Genomic DNA, 20939 nt, shown 5'->3' on the forward strand with positions numbered 1-20939 from the left:
TTTGTAAGAAAATTAAAAGTTCATTAACTGAAGTAGAATAATTTTATAACAATCAATGAATTCTAGAAAATATTTTAGACAAGCTTGTTTAGTAAGATTTGTAGCTTAATAAAATGGTTCAGTAGACATATCCAGTACTAATTATATATTTTCATAAAGTGGAATCTGACCCCTTCATTTACCTAGTAAATCCTTCTCTGGAGGTCCCCACCACAACCTGAATTCGATAAAAATATTGTAAGTAGCGACAAACGGTGCGGTTTCCTGAGATCTAACCATGAAAGCATCGGTTCGGTTGATCTTCGGTGGGGTTCTATTGTTTACATCGACGATTTTGTTGGGTTTTGTTGCTTTTCAGGGACTAGTAGAATTGGCAGTTAAAGATGTGAGTTGAAATTGAATAGTTCCTTACTATATTTTTTAATTAAAAATTAAGTTATTGGTATTAGGTTTCAAATCATCAGCTTTTATTTATTTCAATGATACTAATCACGCACTAGAACTAGTCCTTTTCCATTCAAAACGCCAAATTTCGTAGAGAAAAAATAGCAATCATCTGCATCCACACCATCCGAAGCAGAATGAAATGAGGTTAACTTACAATCTTTATAAATACATATTACTGTCAAGTAAATGTCACAAGAATAGAGCTCAGGATATTAAATACCATTGATATTATTTTTAATCTACTTGGGTACAGAATTTAACCCGAATTTGTAAACTTGGTGAATCTTATTATATGATTGAGTAATTGATATCAAGTAACAATCAGTTTCATCTTTTTTGATTATATTTTTTGTTCTCAGTATTCTGTTTTTTTTATAATTTTTATTTGCATCTCCTACTACTTCTGCATTATTATGTATATTCTCTGCACTACTCATTTCTCTTCTAACATATTCAGTTTTCTGTTACTTCCATAGTACACTCATCATCTGAACATTGGAAATTTACAAATGTTTTTGTTAACTCATATTCGATTTGGATCAAATATTTCCAAATTCACTTTATTGTACTTTCTCTCTGATATATTCTACCTAATTATATCATCGGCCACCTACGTCATAGGTAGCAGACAATTTTTCAAAATTATCTACATTTCCCTTGGTTTGATTATATCCGGTTTACATTTTTCTTTTGAAGATTATATCATATCATCATCATGTAAACTGGATATAAGTTTGATATTTTTATATTTTTTTGGTATGTGAGACACAATATTGATGTCTTTTTGAAATCCAAATATTGTAAAAAATTCAGGGAGAGCTTTGGTGGTGGAAAATTCAGAAAGTAATTTTTTTATTGTTCCTGCATATGTTATTTTGTGCTCGCTAACTAACTTTTTCACCAATTCAACACTGGTAAACCAATTATCGCACGTAAGATTACGATTATTCCCATATATAGGTTCTATTAGCCTCGATACTATATTTTGTGGGTTATTAGGTCTTTCATATGGACTCTCAGACTGCTTTCCAACATATACCTCCAGATTGGAATCGACTAGGGCAAATATGTTTATTCCGTATCTGTTATGCTTACTTGGATTATACTGCTTGAAATCACATCGTGTGACATAACTAATTAAAAGCCTTCAATCTGAAGCTCGTTTCTTTGCCATAGCTCTTTTGTATTATGTCGTTCACTTTTAGGAGTCTCCGCCAAATATAATAGACCAAGAAATACTTTTATTTCACATAGGTCCGTGAGTTTTCCACTTCTCTCTTTTTCACAACCTTGAATTAATCTAGAAATGTACAGATTTGTGTTTTCCCCTATAATGCTAAGCATTTCATCGGTTAAAAATAGTCACCAACATTCTATAGCCGTTTTGGCGTTTTTCCCACAGTTCCTGTCGCCTGGTAATCGAACGATGATATTCTCCATTCGAGTTCTTACTGTTTTGATTGGACAATGTTGTTTCCATCGTGTGGTTCCATATTTACCAATAAAAGTAGGGATTTTCGGTAATTTTGCGAGAGGTATATTGTCATAACCGGTATCATTGCACTCTTGCTCTGATTCTCTATCGGTACCACTAAGTCTCCTTCAAAAGCCAACTACTCTTCTTCGTCATCCGGCTCCGAGATCGGCTCTTTCTCTGAACCAGCTTCAGCCCACAATTTATGGAGTTTCTCCTGCTCTTACTCATGATTAGACATTGCTGATAAACAAAATAACTATTATTTGATTATGATATAAAATAAATGCAATTTACCCTAAAAAACAAAAAGGTGAACCGATCTCACAGACCAAAATTAAAATAATTCAAAAACACAAATAGACACATAACCTCAAACTGATGTGCAGGTACTGATGCCATAGATAAACAGGTAGATGAACCACTATGCCGTTACAGCAATTTTACGAAAATTTCCGACTGACTTTCCGAACGTCGGGTCTGAGAGACTTAAGGCCCCCTCGCCAAGGTTAAGCACAATCTGTTCATCTTGATATTCGTTGTTCTTTTGCTTAATATTTTCTCTGGTAACACTATACAATTTTCTGGACATATGGAGCTATGGAGAATATAATGTTGTATTCGATATGCTTGTGAACTCATTATAATTGTCGACTTCGTTTTTGGAAAATTCTACTAAGCATAATGTTGTTTCTTTGCAACGGTACGCGATCTCGACGGCAAATAGTTATAGAGCGTTTTGTAAGCCATCCATTATGGTTTCTCACAATCTTGCTGATCAATTCAGAAATATTCCCAATCGTTGTCACAATTTTTTCCTTATAATCGATACTATCTGCTCGCTCCATATTGAACGGCAAAATTTTAGGTGTTCGTTCGAATTTCACAAATGCAGTTAAACGCTTTTTGCAATTTTAGTGAATTTAGAAGCATTAAAGATTGTTTTCTTCATTTCTTTACAGTTATTCCAAAATGATTTAAAAATGTTTCTAGACTTTATGACAAATTTTAAAAGCTGTTTACTATCGCAACACATTTTGTAGTAAGATAATTATTTTAAACTTTGTTTCATTTACTGAAAAATCAGATTCTTAGTTAGATTATACACTAACTGGAGTCATAGAAATAACAAAGGAAGTAGAAATTAATTTGCTATAGAGTTATATTCACTAGAACTAAAAAATAATTGGGATAGTAGACGTCAATAAAAAACTAACAAAGGATTTTAAATTAATCATAATCCATTCAATTTTGGACAAAATCGGTTTTATTATAGTATATTTGTTTTGAAATTATTCTATTAATTAATTGAGTTATCTACTAGGGCTGCTACTTAAGTTTTGAAGTGAATATATCAAATTTGACATAGCCATCATAAACGTACTCAGAATGTAATGTCATGCAAGTGCTATTTGAATTGTTTACATATACTTAAAACTCTCATCTTAGATACAAAATGGAATTAAATCGCGAACATTTTCTTACGATTTTTTCTACGATTTTCGACGTGGATTGAATCAACAGCAGTTTGCCGATCTTTTGAAAAAAAGCTCGAGTCGAACGTTGCGAAGAAAGAGATGAAGAAACCATTGCAGAAGACGAATCTTTCTCCATTACGACTCTAACACATCAACTCAAACAAAAACTATTTCGAAAATTGATGGGGCGTTCGCTGTACAGTTATTGTTTGGCAACCAATTTTTTCTTCTTAATCCCGCGAATCAGAAATCAACTGCGAGGTCAACGTGTTTCTACACTTGAAGAAGTGGTTGATGCCTTTAAATCACATGTTTTGAAAGTACACCAATCGGAATGGAAAAAAATTATTCGACAATTGATTCAAACTCATGCAAAAGTGTATTAATCTCTATGGAGATTACTTTGAAAAACAATAAAGTCATATCTAATTATGAATATTTCTTTTTATTTGTCTGTCTCAAAACCTACGTATCATCCCTCGTAACTGTTGGGAACCTAGAAATATCTCTCTTTAATTTCTTTAAATAAATATATCTATCACCATAACATGTTCCAAATATCTTTTCATATTTTAGAGGAATAAATGAAATATTTTATATACTTAACTATCACGTTGAATTCATTTCCGTGAATAATTTTTACTATATTCTAATTTGAAGCAAATTCTGCTTAATTAGTTCCTAGATTGAAAAAAGAAGATACGAGAACTTTGCTTGCGTAAACAAAATTATAATTAAGTTCAAGGTTGTTTCTATTTTATTGTAATTGATTTTTTAGTTAAACATATGAAAAAATTAAATTTTATGTACCAGGCGGTTAATTTCTAACGGAACGGGGATCAAAGTTGAATACTTTTGAATATACACAACTTTGTATTTCAAATAGCGTCAAAATAAATTATTCGTTTATAACGATTACATAATTTCGTTGATACTAAATTATTATTCTAACTCTTTACTGGACTAAACAAAACTGTGAAGTAATTCGCAAGGTGTTTGTAATTATAACTCTTAATCCAGTATTCTCTTTCATTGCTATCTACATCAACTAATAAATATAATAAACAGAAAAAACATGTAAGAATAGTCAGCAAGTAACTAAAGAGGAAAAAAATGGTGGTTGCAGAACACGAAGATATAGTTAAAATTAAAAATGGAAATAGAAGAATTAAAGCCTATTTGAACTAAGAAATTTAATATAAACAAAAAGGCAAGTTGAAACATTAGTTAAAGATGAAAAACAGAAGTCATCTAGAGAAAAAATAGTTCGTCGAAAATGATGAAAACCCAAAAAAAGCTGTAATAATAATAACCGTTCACTGATGAACATAAAATATGCTAAACTATATATAATATAAGGTGATATTAGGAAAAAATGGAGAAAATATCCAAGAATAGATGGGAACGGTATAAAGGAAACCAGAAACAAACTGATTAGGATACAAGCAAAAGTAACAGACACCGAAAAAATAAAAAATGAAAAAAGGACAGAAGAAGTGAAACAGGCAATACAGAAATTCATTATAGATAACGACATTTATGATAAAAGTAACTGAAATGGGAATAACGAGTAAATTAGAAATCAAAATATACGCTAAAGAACTGTCGAAAGATTGGCACGTAGGAATAATTATATTGACATAGAAAGAATGAGACACAAGAAACAAGAAGAATTATGAAGAAGATATATTACGAGAATAATAGAATGAGCAAGAGAAGACATAGAAGATTCACAACAAGGAATCAGAGCAAATAGAGGTTCAAAATATGCAACAATTAAATTGATTCAAGCTTCTGAAGATGCTAATCTTTCATTTTGACAAAACAAGTGAACACGGTTCGAAAAAATAAAATGAAAATGTTTCGTTTCGACTGAACACGTGCTACAATGAGAATTACAAGTTATTGTTAGTAGGCAACCGCTCCAGATCAACTACTCATCCACTATATTATGTCAAATGTCAATGCTGTTCTGTGATTGGCTCGACGTTATAGCCCCTATTCTTACCTACCGTCAAATCTATAAACGCGTTAGTTGTTTTCATGAACCAATAGAGGACGCTACTGTCCATTTTCCCATCTCGCATTAGCGATTTCCCATAACCTGTTCCACTTCAAGAGCCTTAGGCTGAAAAGCAGTCTCTGATTGGTCAACGCGTGTCACGCGTGCTTTCCTCCCCTCACCGCGTCAAATTTAGCTTTATTATCAAAGTGGCCAATTGTTAAGTAGCAATATAATAATGACTAGGCATTGTGATAAATAATAAAGTTAAGATAGTAATTAATCACTTGGTCCATATACTGGATGTCTCGCTTGAATCTCAGTTAATTCTAACGCTGTGTCGTTCGCTCTTTAACTGTATCTTTCATTTGAATTCCTAAAAATTCCTTCCACTGCTGCTTTCAACTTGTGTTTCTAATAATGTCTTGACAATACAAGAATTTCATATTTATCGTACTCCACATTATTCATTAAGAAAGCTTACTTCGTAGGCAATAAATAGGAAGATGAAATGATGAAGAGAATGGAAAGCAATTGTATTTTTCATAGAATTAGATATTGATCTTAACAAGCTACGACATGTTGACATTAAGGCGTAGGAATGATCACATATGAAAATCCGCATTATCTATGAGAGACTTACTATGTTATACATAATCTCCAACCCCCGCGGATTCTTAATATTTAACTAAGAAGAAACTGATAATTTAACATTATAAACAATGCGCTGTTGTATTGTTTTTTATTTTTTATTGTTTTAGCAAACAGCATTACGAAAAAACAATGAAATTAGAGGTATTTATTTGAAAATACCTTTTCCTCTCAACTTTAAAATATTTTTCTTCAATGTGACTAATCCCATGGACGTACAAAATGGCGCAATACCAATCCTAGATCAAGTTGGACCTTATTACTACGAGTGAGTATTTTCTTAGTTTTTTTCAAATATTCGTTATTCATCATGTGACTTAGATTATTAAGAATGAACATGTTGAACCTCCGCTGTCAGGATTTTTTTTGTTTTTTGCCTCTTCTTAGTTTATTACAGGAATAAACTCAACAGCAAAAAAACCGGACGATTCATATTTTTCTTAGTAAAAGCTAATTTTCATCAATGTGTTTGTTTTGGTGAGTATTTTAGTTATTACAGAGAATGTTAAGTCCATTTAAACAATCCCAGGATAAGTAAACAATTAGATGAAACTCAGATTTGATTTATTTGTCAATGTACCTTCGACCTATTCTAAAGTTTAAATAGTTTTTAGCACTTTTGAACATCTTTAATTTATTAACCAAGACTTTTCTGTGATTAAGGAACATGTTTTTTACTATTTTGGTCCAGAATTTTAGTCCAGAATAATGGTTCATTCAAATGTTAACATAGCCCGAACTGATTTCTTGGCCAGAGAGGGCCGGAGTTTACATTGCCAAAACGCTTGAGGCAGCGAAGTCTACCATTCACGATGCACCGCGGCATTTCCGGAAGACTGGTAGCTACGATAGGAGGGCCGGCAGTGGTTGACCAGTGGCAACAACGACAGAGAAAGGCGATTATTTGCCAATCAGCATTGTCATCAAATCTGGAGCAATGCGGAAATATTTTATTCACGGATGAGTTTCGATTTGGTTTACATCACTCAGACGATCGAGGCGACCAGGGGGGTGACTTGCTCGATGTATCATTCGTGAATCACCGCCTTTGGAACTGATTTTTATGAATAATGAGGCTTTGACTGCTCGGAGAAACATCAAGAAAGTCCTCCCAGATCCTGTGATCCTATTTGCTTCATTTATTGGTGAGTAGGGGAATGCTCATATACCACATACCGCCAGAATTGTTACCGAAAATTTATAGCAAGTGGGAATCATAGTTCTGAACTGGCCTTCACGATCTCCCGATATGAATCTCATAGAGTATTTGTGGAATAAATTAGTGAGATGAGTTAGATGTCGTCATCCTCCTCCTAGTGAATTGAATTAGCTTCAAATTGCTCTTCGAAAAGAATGGGATGCTATGCCGGTGGACTAGGTCCAAAATTTAATTTCTTCGATATCTGACAGAACCCTTACATAAATTTTTAGAAAACCTGATAAAAATGAAGAATAACGTTTTTTCTAGAAATGTGTTAATTTATCATTTTTTTTTATTTGGTATATATACTATAAAAAGTATTCACCTCTGGCAATTTTGTTTAAATAACCTATAAACTAACCAATTCTTACCATAAATTAATGAGATTGATATATTTAACAAATTTATAAGACCAAATCAAAGTGTCCAATTTTTTATTGCTCTTGAGTTTATTTTTAATTGTATGCAAATTGGTTCAATAATAATTATAATACAATGTTAATATCTTACTCATTATTACTTATTATTGAATGTATTTGTCATTTTTGCTGAATACTCTTTGGCATTGAAAGTGATGGAATTTTTTATCAGATCAGAGCTGGGTATTGATAAGTGAATGTCCAAATTTTTTGTTCTAGTAGGGTGACACACAGAATCTAAACTAAAAAGAGCCGGGAGAGTTAAAATTTTTAATTTTTTAAGATAGGATTGAGCAAGGTCGGTGGTTTCAGATATAACTCCAGCCATATAGGAATGAAAATATATTTATTGTACAAAAACCTACAAATGAAATAATTTTCTACATAGCTTCGGAAATTGTCTAAGCATTTACTACAGCGTGGCATCATCGTTGAATTGTTGACCACCAAGGAAAGATTTCAGGTGTAAGAAGATCAAATACGTTCTAGCTAAAACACTATGGGACTTTTTTGTCAGGTTTGCAGTGTGAGGTGGAGCATAATCATTTTTAGCTGGTATCAACATCAACTCAAAAGCTATAACAAATGAAAACAAATTGTTGACATTTTCCAAGTCACCTCATCAAAATATTCTGAAATCAATATTTTCAACTATCTCTATTTTTTTGGTACTACATGGAAATGAAAATTTTTTCGTGTATTTTTGCAAGTTTTTGTTTATTTATAATATCGTTCTCAATAGGTTGATAATTATGGAAACTCAACTAGTAATTATATCAAAATTCATTATTATTAACCTTGATATAATCTTATATATTAAATTTCCATATTATGACCTTCATTACAAGTTTAATTAAAACTTGAAGACACATAAATATACTAATCAATTTCTGTAATAATGCCTCATTAAATATATTGATATATCATTTATTTTATCAAAATTATTAAGTTCTGGATCTTTTTTGTATAAAAATTGTTTATTTCTTGTAAATTAAGTCATTTATAAAAAAAGTTGAAGCCTGGCTCTCAAAGTAATGACGAAGAAATCTAAACATACTTTCGACAAACTTTTTGTTTATTTAATAATCAAATTTCCAACTATAACTATCCAAATCTTTTTTATCTGGTCACCCCATATGTTTCTTCAATAAATTATCATTTTTCTTATCTTTACTCGAATGAAATGATAGTAATGCCATTAACAAGTTCCATTCGTGATAAAGTAAAAAGAATCAACATGAATATTTTATATTAATATCTACTTTATTATGTATTTTTTGCTCATAATACCAAAATACTATTAGAAAATAATTACTTAAACATTGTCTTTGGATCATGATGAAAGATATTATATATAGATCGTCCCAATTTTATATCACTTATGTATAATAGTCAAACAAGTGTAAAAAGTTCATTGCACGTGACGTGAAATTGCTAGCTGGACCCGTTGATTGCTTTTATATGATTCGCTTTGACATTTTCTATACTATACGTTCAAAACCAAAAACATGTTTAATTTAAGGTGAGTACTAATTATTTAATAATTTTGCCTCTAAATGTACTAATATCTGTACATTGTCATTTTCTTCAAGATGAAATGTGTATTTTGAGACATCTATCCTCTCCCTTCTTCCACGTTTTTTATATGTGCTTTATCTCCAAGAAGTGTTATGGAGGATCTCCCGAAGCAGTATCCTGCGGTGGATAATTCTCCAAATGCAGAATTTTTAGCAACATCTCTGCAAAGAAAACGTTCATGTGAAATATACTTTTTGACTGTGGCACATCTATAGTTAATATTGAGCTTACTACTTCTTTGTCTTCAATATTAAATTTTTGAAATCTTCTCAGAACATTTCTAATGTGATAGCGACTTTGTCGTTAAAATGCTCCTTAAAGAAATTGAATAACGTGTTCGTTGTAAATAGAAAAATATGCAGGTGACTGGATGCGATGGAAGTATCTAGACGACTATAATCTGGCCGGTCGGTAGTGAGAGCGATAAAAACGCGTGATCGGCTCATGGGATGCTAGTGGTACCTTTTATAACAATTCGTATTGGCTGAAGCAATGTCTGAGAAAGTCAAGTTCACACAGCTGCACGTTACATGGATTTATTATTATTATATTCTAAAAATTTTATATTAATAATTATTTTAAGCTTTTGTTTTATTATGTTATTTATTTACTTTGATAAAAATTAAAAATTAAACTACATTTCTAACATGTGCTTTTACAGTAAGAATTATGTGACTGTATAATAGCGCATGTTAAACGTGTACTTTAATTTTTTTTATTTATTCTTTAATAGGTGGTACTATAATTATGTTATACATTGACTATCTTCTATTTTAAAATAAATTTTATTGTTAAAAGTGGCTGTGATATTCATGGAACTAAATTTAGACTGTCTATTTACGTTATTCAATCTGAAGAAAAATCATTTCTAAACGCGTCATTGTTTTAATACTTTTAGAATTTTGACAAAATGCATCTGAGGATAAAAAGCATAATGAATATTTATTATTCATAAAAACTGGAGCGATTTTCCTCTTTGCAACCAAGTTATTGTTTTTATGACTATCATGAGGAGATGAACTCGGATAGGTTCGAGGGTTGGTTTAAGGGAATTTTAAATAAACTTGAGGACGGATCAGTCATTGTAATGGACAATGCATCCTACCATTCCAGAAAATTAGACCAGTGTCCCACAAGGTCCACAAGAAAAGCGGACATACAACAGTGGTTAAGGGAACGAAATATTAATTTTGAAAAAAATATGGTGTGGGCAGAACTATTGGCATTGGTTGAAGAGAATCAGCCATTAGTCCAAAGATATGTCGTTGATGAAATGGCCAAAGAGATAAATAAAATTGTTTTACGATTGCCACCTTACCATTGTGAATTCAATCCAATTGAACTCATATGGGCACAAATCAATGGTGAGGTGGCAAGGAAAAACACAACATTTAAAATTAGTAATGTCCAAACTTTATTTACTAAAGCTTTAAAAAATGTTACCCAAACCAATTGGAGTCAGGCAATCCAATATGCCCGCTTTTTTCGAAATAAAATGTGGGACATTGATAATTTAATTTAAGAGCTCGTCGGAATCAGATTCCGATTTAGATTAAAATAAAAATTCATCCGCCCTCATATCCCTCTCAACCACCTTTTTTGAAAACAAAGAATTTATTCAGGAAAGGACCTTGTGTTGTTTATAAAGGTTATTATTATTATTTATATCGTTTTGTATGAATTTACTTTATAACCTTTGATACATATTTGAATAAAACATATAGCACGACATTTCTTTCTTAGATATTACTCTACAGTATTAGGTACCCTTACATTTTTATTTAATACACCATAAATTTGAAAAACCGTCTAGTTATTTAAGGTAAGGGAAAACAAAATTACAATTAAAATAATAATTATATATATTTATAGATACTTTTAAAAAAATCAAGGCAACGTGTGAAATATGTAGGTATAACATTTAGTAGTTAACTAAGTGAACGAAGATTTTAATGTATGAATGCTATGCAATTGAAAAATAAAAGTATTATTTATATGATATGATATTAAATTAAAGTATTTAAAATTCAAATAAAAATGTTAGTTTGAAAAAAGCATTTAAATTTCAATTCAAATTTGCCACTAAATACCTTTTAGTGTTGTGTATGGTGTGATTCAGGCTTACAATCTCTCTCTCACGCACTATGCACGTGATTACTCTCTGTAATGAGCGGCTCGCCTGTAGAAGGAGCTATTCGAATCACTTATGACAAGGTTAAGGCAAAATACAAATATCAGGAATAAAAACAGGATTCTATGAAACTTGGTATCATCCTATATGAACAAAATTGCTTTACTAAAACTTATCCTACACAGTGAGATCATTATTGGCTTGTTGAGACATGTTATGGTCTCGTCATTACATAATACCTCTACCCTTTACTAAGTTGAAATGTAAATGAAGTCTTGCTTGTTGAGGACCTAGGGAGAATGATCAGCAAATTGTAGGTTTGTGTTTTTTTATGAAAATCTTCATATTGGCGTGTAACGACTGACAGAACACTTTTCAATTCCTAGAGTTGCTGCACGAATTGAATAGCATTGTCTTTTCGATTTATTTAAGACCAATAATCAGTCAGCTTGGTGATTAGTTGTCTTGTTCGAGCTATTCATACTGGTCGCAGTTCTTTAAAATATTTAAACCACTGTCTATTTCTCTCTCGATAGTTTCATATTCTGGTTGAAAGGTTACAAAGTTTTTGAGGTCGATCAGTACGAATATCAATAGAGCAAAATTAGTTATAACCCTATAAACAATTGAGGTTATGAAAAACATTATTTTTAAAATTAGCTGAAGCAAAATCATTCGAATATAACTAAAAATCATAGAAACAATGGTCAATATAGCAAAATTGGTTATGATTCTATGGAGAATTGAGGTTATTAATGATTCAGAAACTCTAAAAATTCGCTAAAGCGAAATACTTCGAATACAATTTTAGAATAAACTAGAAATCATAGAAACATACATGTAATTTGAAGCAATAATATTATTTTTTCAATGGAATTTGTTGTTACAGTGAATATAAAGAAAAAATTAACGTTGTTGATAATGATGCTCAAGATACTTTACAGTACGATTCTTACGATACTTATATCTTCAATAAAACCTTGTCAGGTAAACTATCAGATGAAGATTATGTAACTATTATACATCCTCTTCTTGTGGTAAGTAATTTTTTCGTTCATGGAATTCATTACAGTCAATTTTTTCGAAACAATGATGAGATATACACTTTTATATTTTCCCAGTGAATGCATGAAAATTTATTCAAATTCTCAAACGATGGACAGAAAAACTTTATGGGAATTTATGAGCTGAAAATCTCTTCATTGGTTATAATATTCTGCTTATCGGTGACTATTTTGATTTAGATTTCATAAATTCTAAGAAAATAAAGCTTATGGTGTGAAATGGTTCACTGTACTGGAATATTTCACTATTTTCTTCTTTTTGAAATCTAAATTTTTGACAGTTTGTATACGGGTCAAAGCAGTTATTAGTAGATTCTATCATATTTTTTCTGTGAAATGAATTACTATAAAAAGCGGAAACCTACAATTAATCAATTGAAATACGAGATAAGAACGAAAAACGTTAACTTACTCAATTTTTAACTAGTTGTAAATGTAAAGACTTGAACTGGTAATAATATTTGAAAATGAAACTCAAATTTGATTTATCAAGTGAAAAAACCGCCCCAGTCAAAAAAATATTTGATAAGGGATGAAAGTAGATTCAAGAATTAATGCATAAATTTGATAAATGCTTGATAATAATTATTGTCAAAACTCTAGTAGAAGAAGTATTATTAATCAGAATTTTTGAAGATCAACAAGGATCTAAATATATTAGATTAGCAGAAAAAGTATTATTGATCCTCCAAGAAATAAAAACTTTATAGTTTGATAGTATAGCATCCAGTTGCTTTACTAATTTTACCCATGAAGTGATGACAACCCTATTGTTGCTAAAAAGGCAATTCTTTCAATGTCACTCATGGAAAATCACCAATGAGATGATATGAAATCTGTTTTCAGGAAAAGATCAATTTTTGATATATTTTGAGACACGTAACAACACTGCTTCTCAAAACTCTGTCATTTGATAAAATTCAAGGAAGGAAGTCCGTAATATCGACCTGTTAGACCACTTTCTTGGGAGGTAAATTTTTACCACCACCCTATATGTCACATAAGAAAACTTCTCTTTTGCTGTTTGTTTCGTATTAGACGCACTAGATATACAAGAACCCAAAAATAACACAAATAGTTAGACCACAAAGAGCAAGATGGTTACCACAAATTTCAAGATTGCCACAGCAGAAAATTGTGAGAATGGTGCTGGAGAGAAGGAGAGCCAACAAGAAGAGGACGCTAAAATAAAAAACGGCTACAAGAAGTCAAGCGGGATATAGATAAGGTTAAAAGGATCGAGTGGAGAAGAGACCGAGGGATGTAAAAAAGATTGAAGCCAATACTTTTATCCATGATAATAAAATCAACTACACTGCAATAGCATTTTATAAAAGTATGTTTGGAAAATAATTTTATTTTGCTTCATCCTTTTTTATATGTAACTAAATTTGCCATAACAATAACCAATTATCATTAAATGTAGTTCTTTGTACTAATGTCGATTCATTTTTAGAAAAATGTCTTTGAATTATTAAGTTTAAGTACCTCTGATTACTTCGAAAAGACATTTACTTCATTTATTGAAAAAATTGAGGTCGTCAATATAAAAATGGATTATCGTCCATTCTATTTACTTAAAAAAATATTCTTCACTTAATATAAATATTGGATGAAAAAATAAACCATTAAGAGTAATAGGGATAATTAGTCGAAGAAACTAAGCACAAAAAGGGCAAAACCTATGAATTTCTGAGCAGTAAAACGGACCAAGATGCAACAAATTTGACTTGGGAAAGCCACAGGAAAATTTGTGAACAAAAATTATTAATGAGAACTGCATTTTGAAATATGAAATATACATCACTGGTTAGAAGGATGAAAAACTTATAAATAGAAATGAGTTAAATTTTACTAAAATGACAGAGAAGATCTACGAGATACCGGCTGTCCAGGACGGATGAGGTCTACGTCAACTACTGGAGTTTCGTGTAAATTCATTATATACATACTGGAGGTTTTTGAGATCACTGAATATGAATATCACGGGCAACGCAATGACCTGCGGGGTACCTTGTGCCCGGGGTGGATGGTTTATGTGTCGACTCCGGGAGCCCCGACGAAATTCATTATGAAAACGCGTAGCTGCGCAAACAGAGGATTTCTTCCTAAAATTTTGAATATTTCATTTGGTGTCGTGGTTTTTCTACAACATTTCTACTTATAAGTTTAGATTTAACGAGAGGCACGAAAGAATACAAGTAATATTTTGAGCTGATACTTCAGTTCTATAGATTTCTTCAATCAATTTTTATCGTTCTTTGAACATAAGAGTCTCCTGTTTTGTTCTCCCATGGTCCCTAATTTATGATTATTTTGTTCTATTTTTAGTCTGCTATTATGACAGGTGAATTTCCATTTAATCTTCTCTAGCGTCTTTTACTTTTGTCTTGTTTTTGATCCAATTTTCCCTTAATCTCTGTTTGTTTATCCATATTTGGGATCCATATGCTAGGACTGGAAGAACACAATGGTTGTTGGCATCGATTTAAGTTTATAATCTTTTGGTATCGCTCTTTAATCGAGTTTGTAGTGTTAGTTCTAACTAATTTCAATAATAACAAATCATATCAATGCTTTCCTATTTCAATTGTCCTTTGAAAGATAAATGACCGATCCAGACATTTTTCATGAAAAAATTGATTAAAAACAAAGAAATACGTCTAGTAACAATTAATCGAAGAAGGTTGAGTTTGAAATAAATTTATAAAGCAAATTTGTTATGTTTCCATATTTTCTAGAACCTCATACCGCAACTCGACTGAAAGATTATTTTCATCTGCTTTTTTCTCTCTACGTAAATATTTTTTATAGGGTTTAGTGAACACAGTCACTGCCGTCTCACCGGCATTGTTATCAATCGTCAATCAAGCGATACCCCACATTTTTAAGGAGCCAAAGTCAATTTACCTGACAGATAAAGTGAAGAATATCGTTTTCGATGGTATGGAACTTAATTGTCAAGGAGGTAATTTCGCGTCTAAAGCCATTTGTACACAACTTAAGACCCAAATTCCTGGTATTAAGGAATCTGAAACTCAAAAGAATATTTTGTTGTACTCTCTACTCGGAAAAGTGAGTATAAAAGTTAATTCTATGAAGATTTATTAGATGAAAATTCATTTTAAAAGATTATGAATTCCTTTACATAAGTATGTGTGCATTAGGGATGATTGTAGATCATTTTTCGAGAATATTATCATATATAGGATAAAATTAATTATTGTATTATGAAAAAAATTACTAAAGTGGTCTATCATCATTAAACTAGCTCTTAGAGGAATGGATTTTGAAATTAAAATTAAAAGAAGCTCTTTGCAGCTTTTAATTTCTAATGAGAAATTCATGACTTGATATATATGATGAATAAATGATTGAAGGAAACTGATGAATTAGTTCCTTACATGTTCAAATCGCTGTAATATATCTTGAAAAGATGAGAGGACGTTTAAAGTTCTGTTAAACGTTGAAGGAACTGGAAAAAACCTTAGAAACTACCTTAAATTATACGAGGTTATATTTTGAGATTTGGCAACATTGATGTGATTGATGTGATCGAGTCACCGTGATTTGTTGGTTTTCCGAATTTTTAAGCACTTGCTACAGAAAGAACTTTGTGAAGGTCGTAAAAAATCGGATGCTGTATCAAAAAATATTAATGCTGTGCATAAACTGATTCGTGCGATTGAGGCATACTTCAGCATTAGTTCCACTCAATACATTCAATATATCATGAATATTTGGCTAAAAAAATTTACATTCGCGTTGCATATCACATAATTTGATAATATCTCAAAAATTTCGTGGTACAAAGAAATGCTAAGAAAACATTCGATCCCGGTGCTTCAAAAGACATCTATAAGATCGGGACAGGCGACAAATCATGGATCTATTCATATGAAACCAAAAATAAACAACAATCCACTGTATGGGTCTTTTATGACGAGCCAAAGCGCTCGAAGCTGTTTTTTCGGAATAACTGGATATGTCACCGATCCATTACTAAAGAATTTTCTTGCCAATGCGAGCAATGACTCCTTCTCATTCCTACAGATCAAAATTAAATTGCGTGGGGATCGTATTTTTAATCGTCATCCTCAACTGATTCACCCATACTTTTAAATAATTTATATTTATAATAAGTTGTCTTCAAAGTGAGTTGAAAATATAGTTTCCAAATTTTACGAAACAATAAACTTCCGTCAAGCATTTATTCAAAGTTGGTCTATTCAATACATTCTAGCGCTGGCCATATATTTTAAAACTTCCTGAAGAGCTAGTACGTGACATGAATCAACCATAAAGTCGGTGTAACTATTTTTTAAACATTATACCCGATGAAAGAATTGATTCATCGTAATTATTTTAGAGAAATGCTACTATTGTGGATACGATAAAAATCATGAGAGGTATAAAAAATAACAAAGATCTTGGAAGAGTATTAGAAGTGAACGGCAAAAGTAAATTAGATATCTGGGGAAGTGAGGAATGTAATAGATTCAAAGGAACAGATGGGTGGATAATACCACCATTATTGAAACCAGAAGAAGGTATCCATACATATTCACCCCAAATGTGCAAGTACTATAAATTACGCATCAAAGATTACATTTTATTTTAATGATATTTTTGTAGAAATGTCGTTCTTGATTATATTAAAGACGACGTCATTAAAGGAATTAAAGTACGGAGGTACGAAGGGAATTTAGGTGATCAACAAACAGTAGAAGCAGACAAATGTTATTGTCCTTCACCAAAACCATGTTCAAAAAAAGGTTTATTCGATTTGAGTAAATGCATTGGGGCACCAATTATAGTTAGCCTGCCGCATTTTTTGTACGCAGATGAATCACTATTGAAGCAAGTGGAAGGATTGAAACCCGTTAAGGAAGATCACGTCATGACAGTTAGTATTGAACCTGTAAGTACTTTCAATTTATTTTCATATTTCTTCTAGAATAATTCATATATATTTCCAGCTTCACTTTTTTAACCCGATTATATAAAAGTAGCTGAAACAATTATCATTAACTACATTTACGAAGTATGTAGTTTTTGTTGGAGAGATAAGACTAAATATCAATTTTAAATAGGGTTTCTACAAATAATATCGAGTTTAATGAGAAATGGACGTTTTTGGGTCTACAACATCTTGAGATCCCGTAACTTTTCAGGATACCTCACGTAGTCTTGATTCATTGCACGACTATTCTACAAATAAAGAAAACATAAATATTACATGAACTGTTTAGAGCTAACTCTTGAATCTCCACATATCTGCTACTCTTAGCCGTTTTAGTTTATTTTATCTTATAATTACATAGGAACATGGAGACCAAGAAGTTTCGTGTTGAATATCCCACATTAAGTTATAAATTATTTATGACATTGGGTCTGTAAATAATCAAAATAGTTGGTGTATTCTTGTCATGTCATTGGAACTACAAAATACATACATATTCTGTTATGTTTCATTTACTCAACCAACAACTTTCTAAAATGCTTTTTCCAGTAAAAATATATTTCGAAGAGTTTTCATATTGTTCTTGGATTCGTTTCATTGTAACTCTTATCATCACTGATCGTGATAAGAACTTTTTCTACTGTCGAAAATTCTTTTCCATAGAAGAATTCATATACTTTCTCCAGCAGTTTTTCTTTCAAAGGATTGTTTTTTTGATATTTTGGTATTGGGTTACGAAAATTGAGTAGACCACAGTAAGTTATTCTATTTGTTTCAGCTGACTAGTGCTCCATTGAATGTGAGAATAAGGATACAGATGAATTTGAACATAGAACCCAATCAAAAAATTAGTATTATGAATAATTTGACCACTGCACTACATCCAATATTTTGGTTGGAAGATGTGAGTTTCAAATATATACAATATTTCGCTTTTATTATCGTTTCTTCACTTTATCTTCATTTTTGCAGAGTTTAGATTTAGAAGGACCACTTTTTAAGAAAATATCGAGCATTTTCATTATCCTTGGAATAGCTCATATCCTAAAATGGGTCATCCTAGTCATCTCTTTTGGAGTTTCTAGCTTTGGATTTTATCTTTATTTTAAAAACAGGAAATCTATTAAAATTACACCGATTCGACAGCGACCGGAAACGGAAGAAGAAGCGTTTCGTAGAAGTACAAAAGAACTTTTATCACAAATTAAAAAAGTAGAGAAAAGCGGCCATACTAATAATATTATGAGCGGACACGAATTTGATAGATATAATTAATTAATAAACACATAAAGATATTTCGTGCTACATTTGGAGTGTTTGTTGTATCCTAATATACGATGTTTGATTGAATAATAAGATAAATAGAATCTTATATTGATACTTTATAATACTGCTTCTAATTCGACAATTATTTGTGATATCCTGGAGCAGTGGTCAGCAAAGTGTGCCCTTCTGTCTTATAACAAAGTACGTTGGTTATCCAGAGGAAACGTCTTAATACTTTTTACGAAAATAACAGCATTTCTCGTTGAGATGGATGTTTACTGTCCAAAACTCAGTGGATCCAAAACCTTTAATTTAATGGTAGACGTTACGTCTGGTCTAAATCATCTTAATTATAAACTAAAGGGAAAAGAAACTTAATTTATTCGATGTTAAAAGAAGTGATAAAATTCGTAAAAACATTATCCACTTTTGCTCAAAATTTACTTTCCGAACTTAATGAAGCATCGCAAAGAAAATAATTCCTCTATTGATATACAACATTTTAAAACTATTATTTTGAACATTGGAGAAGCATTTCTCAACAGATTTCAAAAATTTAAAAACAGAGCAACTTCAGCATTTGTCAATAATCCGAGTTGAAATTTAATTTTTTTGAAATTAACATAGGTACCTTTGAAATACAATTGCTGGCTTTAAAAAACAAGGAGATATGGCGCTCTAAATACGAACGTGTGTTGAATTGGAAATATTGGAGAATGAAAAATGTGTTCTTATTTCACAACAAAGACATGATCATTTTCAACCCTTGGAATAGTAATCTTGACTCTTACGATGAGCTGAAAAAGCTCGCGTTTGCTTTTTTTTCCTTTTTAGTTTTACATATATATTCGAACAGTCTGTTTCAAGTGAACATTATTAAGAATAAACTGAAAGTCTTCTTATTGATTATAACTTGGAATAACGCCTAAAATTAAAAATAACATACGAACCTCACTTACCCAAATTTTCCAAGGAAATGTAAGGCAAATTCTATATCTATAAGTATTTATTAGGTATGAAATTTATTTTTATTTAGTGAACTACTTATTTAGTGTAATAGATTTCCACTAAAGAATTGGCTCCTTTTTTTTTCTAAATTGTTGTTATGTTTAAACTTGGATACCAAATTTATTATATTTTTTGACTGAAGAACTGAAAGAACATTTTGCTTCAATATTCATGTAAATGGAAAGTTAGCAATCACTGAAGTGGAAGTGAATGAAATAATAAATATACTTGCTAGAAGTAGACGCATTTCTTTGAAATCGGCTATAAGACAATTTATGTAAAAAGTAAACACTTGAATAATTGAATAGAGTGTAGCCTGCCGTATGGAGATGCTTGTAGATATTGATGTATGTTAAGTTGTTCGGAAAAGACGTGTCTTGATAACTGATTCCACAAGTCGGCACTTGTATATAGAAAAGAGTCCCGATAAATTGAAGTTCTATGCATCTGCTCATGAGCGACGTCTACCTGTCGACTAGGTCTTGAAAATACTGCACTAGGTGGAATTATGTTGGAAGAGCATCTGCCTTGGTAGTATCGGTAAAACCAAATCAGATCAGCGACTTTTCTTCTATATTCTAAGCTCACCAAGATTCTGGTAAACTTTGTATCGTCTATAAGTCGAATTGTTCTCTTCCTCATGGTATACTTGTGAGCCGAAGGAATCTGGGGCTTGTAGAGGGCTAGAAGCTGTTGCGGAGATTTCAGCTCTTTGATTTGTGAAGCTGCCTTAGCTTATTGTGCCACGTGACTATGCAAGGACATATTGCTTTCAACTTCAACAACAAAAGAATATGCAGTGATGACGATATTTTATATCCAGATATGTCCTGAGCAAACTTTTCTGAGGTGTGTTCCATCGACAGCGAGGACGACAAACCGTAGGATCCTGATTTATTTAAAAGGTTCACATACTAATCTCTGTTAAATACCATTGATATGTCCAGTGCGATCTATGTTCACAAAAGCCGTATTGATAGTCGCTGATTTTGTAGGCTCAATAAAAAACACTAGACAAAAAGTTAGATAAGGAAAAATTATTTATTGGAATAATCTACAGTAATTGAGGCATGTAAAGATACTACCGGAAAACAGAATACGATCTATCAAATGTATCAACCTAAGTATGAACAAGCAATTATATTAATAAATTAATAATGATTATTATTACTTCTTCGTTATGAGGTTTATTCGTATGTTTTGTTAAGAAATTATCTTGATTTTAAGAAGTATCTTCTAATTCCTAATTGATTTTTA

General features: G+C 31.4%; 1 protein-coding gene across 2 annotated transcripts; it reads left to right on the forward strand.

The window, feature by feature from the left end:
* Nucleotides 1–234: 234 nt before the first annotated feature.
* On the forward strand, nt 235–18715 carry LOC130441464 (sensory neuron membrane protein 1-like). 2 transcript variants are annotated; one of them, XM_056775164.1, is made up of 8 exons: nt 235–385; nt 6163–6320; nt 12271–12418; nt 15260–15520; nt 16815–17026; nt 17081–17366; nt 18187–18312; nt 18381–18715. In XM_056775164.1, the coding sequence occupies exons 1-8, from the start codon at nt 278–280 to the stop codon at nt 18681–18683; spliced, it is 1602 nt and encodes a 533-aa protein (XP_056631142.1). In that variant the 5' UTR covers nt 235–277; the 3' UTR covers nt 18684–18715. The 2 variants fall into 2 exon arrangements, with proteins under 2 accessions (XP_056631142.1, XP_056631143.1); XM_056775165.1 differs by lacking the exons at nt 235–385; nt 6163–6320 and adding an exon at nt 8867–9194.
* The last annotated feature ends 2224 nt before the right edge of the window (nt 18716–20939 follow it).

The sequence above is a fragment of the Diorhabda sublineata genome, chromosome 3 (assembly GCF_026230105.1).
Source record: "Diorhabda sublineata isolate icDioSubl1.1 chromosome 3, icDioSubl1.1, whole genome shotgun sequence".
Lineage (NCBI taxonomy): Eukaryota > Metazoa > Arthropoda > Insecta > Coleoptera > Chrysomelidae > Diorhabda > Diorhabda sublineata.

What these genes read in the sequence shown, in the direction of transcription:
- LOC130441464 (XM_056775164.1), top strand. Translation starts at nt 278, where the DNA reads ATGAAAGCATCGGTTCGGTTGATCTTCGGTGGGGTTCTATTGTTTACA. An exon ending in TAGAATTGGCAGTTAAAGAT is followed by an intron (nt 386 to 6,162) that starts GTGAGTTGAAAT and finishes TTATTGTTTTAG; the next exon opens with CAAACAGCATTACGAAAAAA. An exon ending in TGACAGTTAGTATTGAACCT is followed by an intron (nt 17,367 to 18,186) that starts GTAAGTACTTTC and finishes TATTTGTTTCAG; the next exon opens with CTGACTAGTGCTCCATTGAA.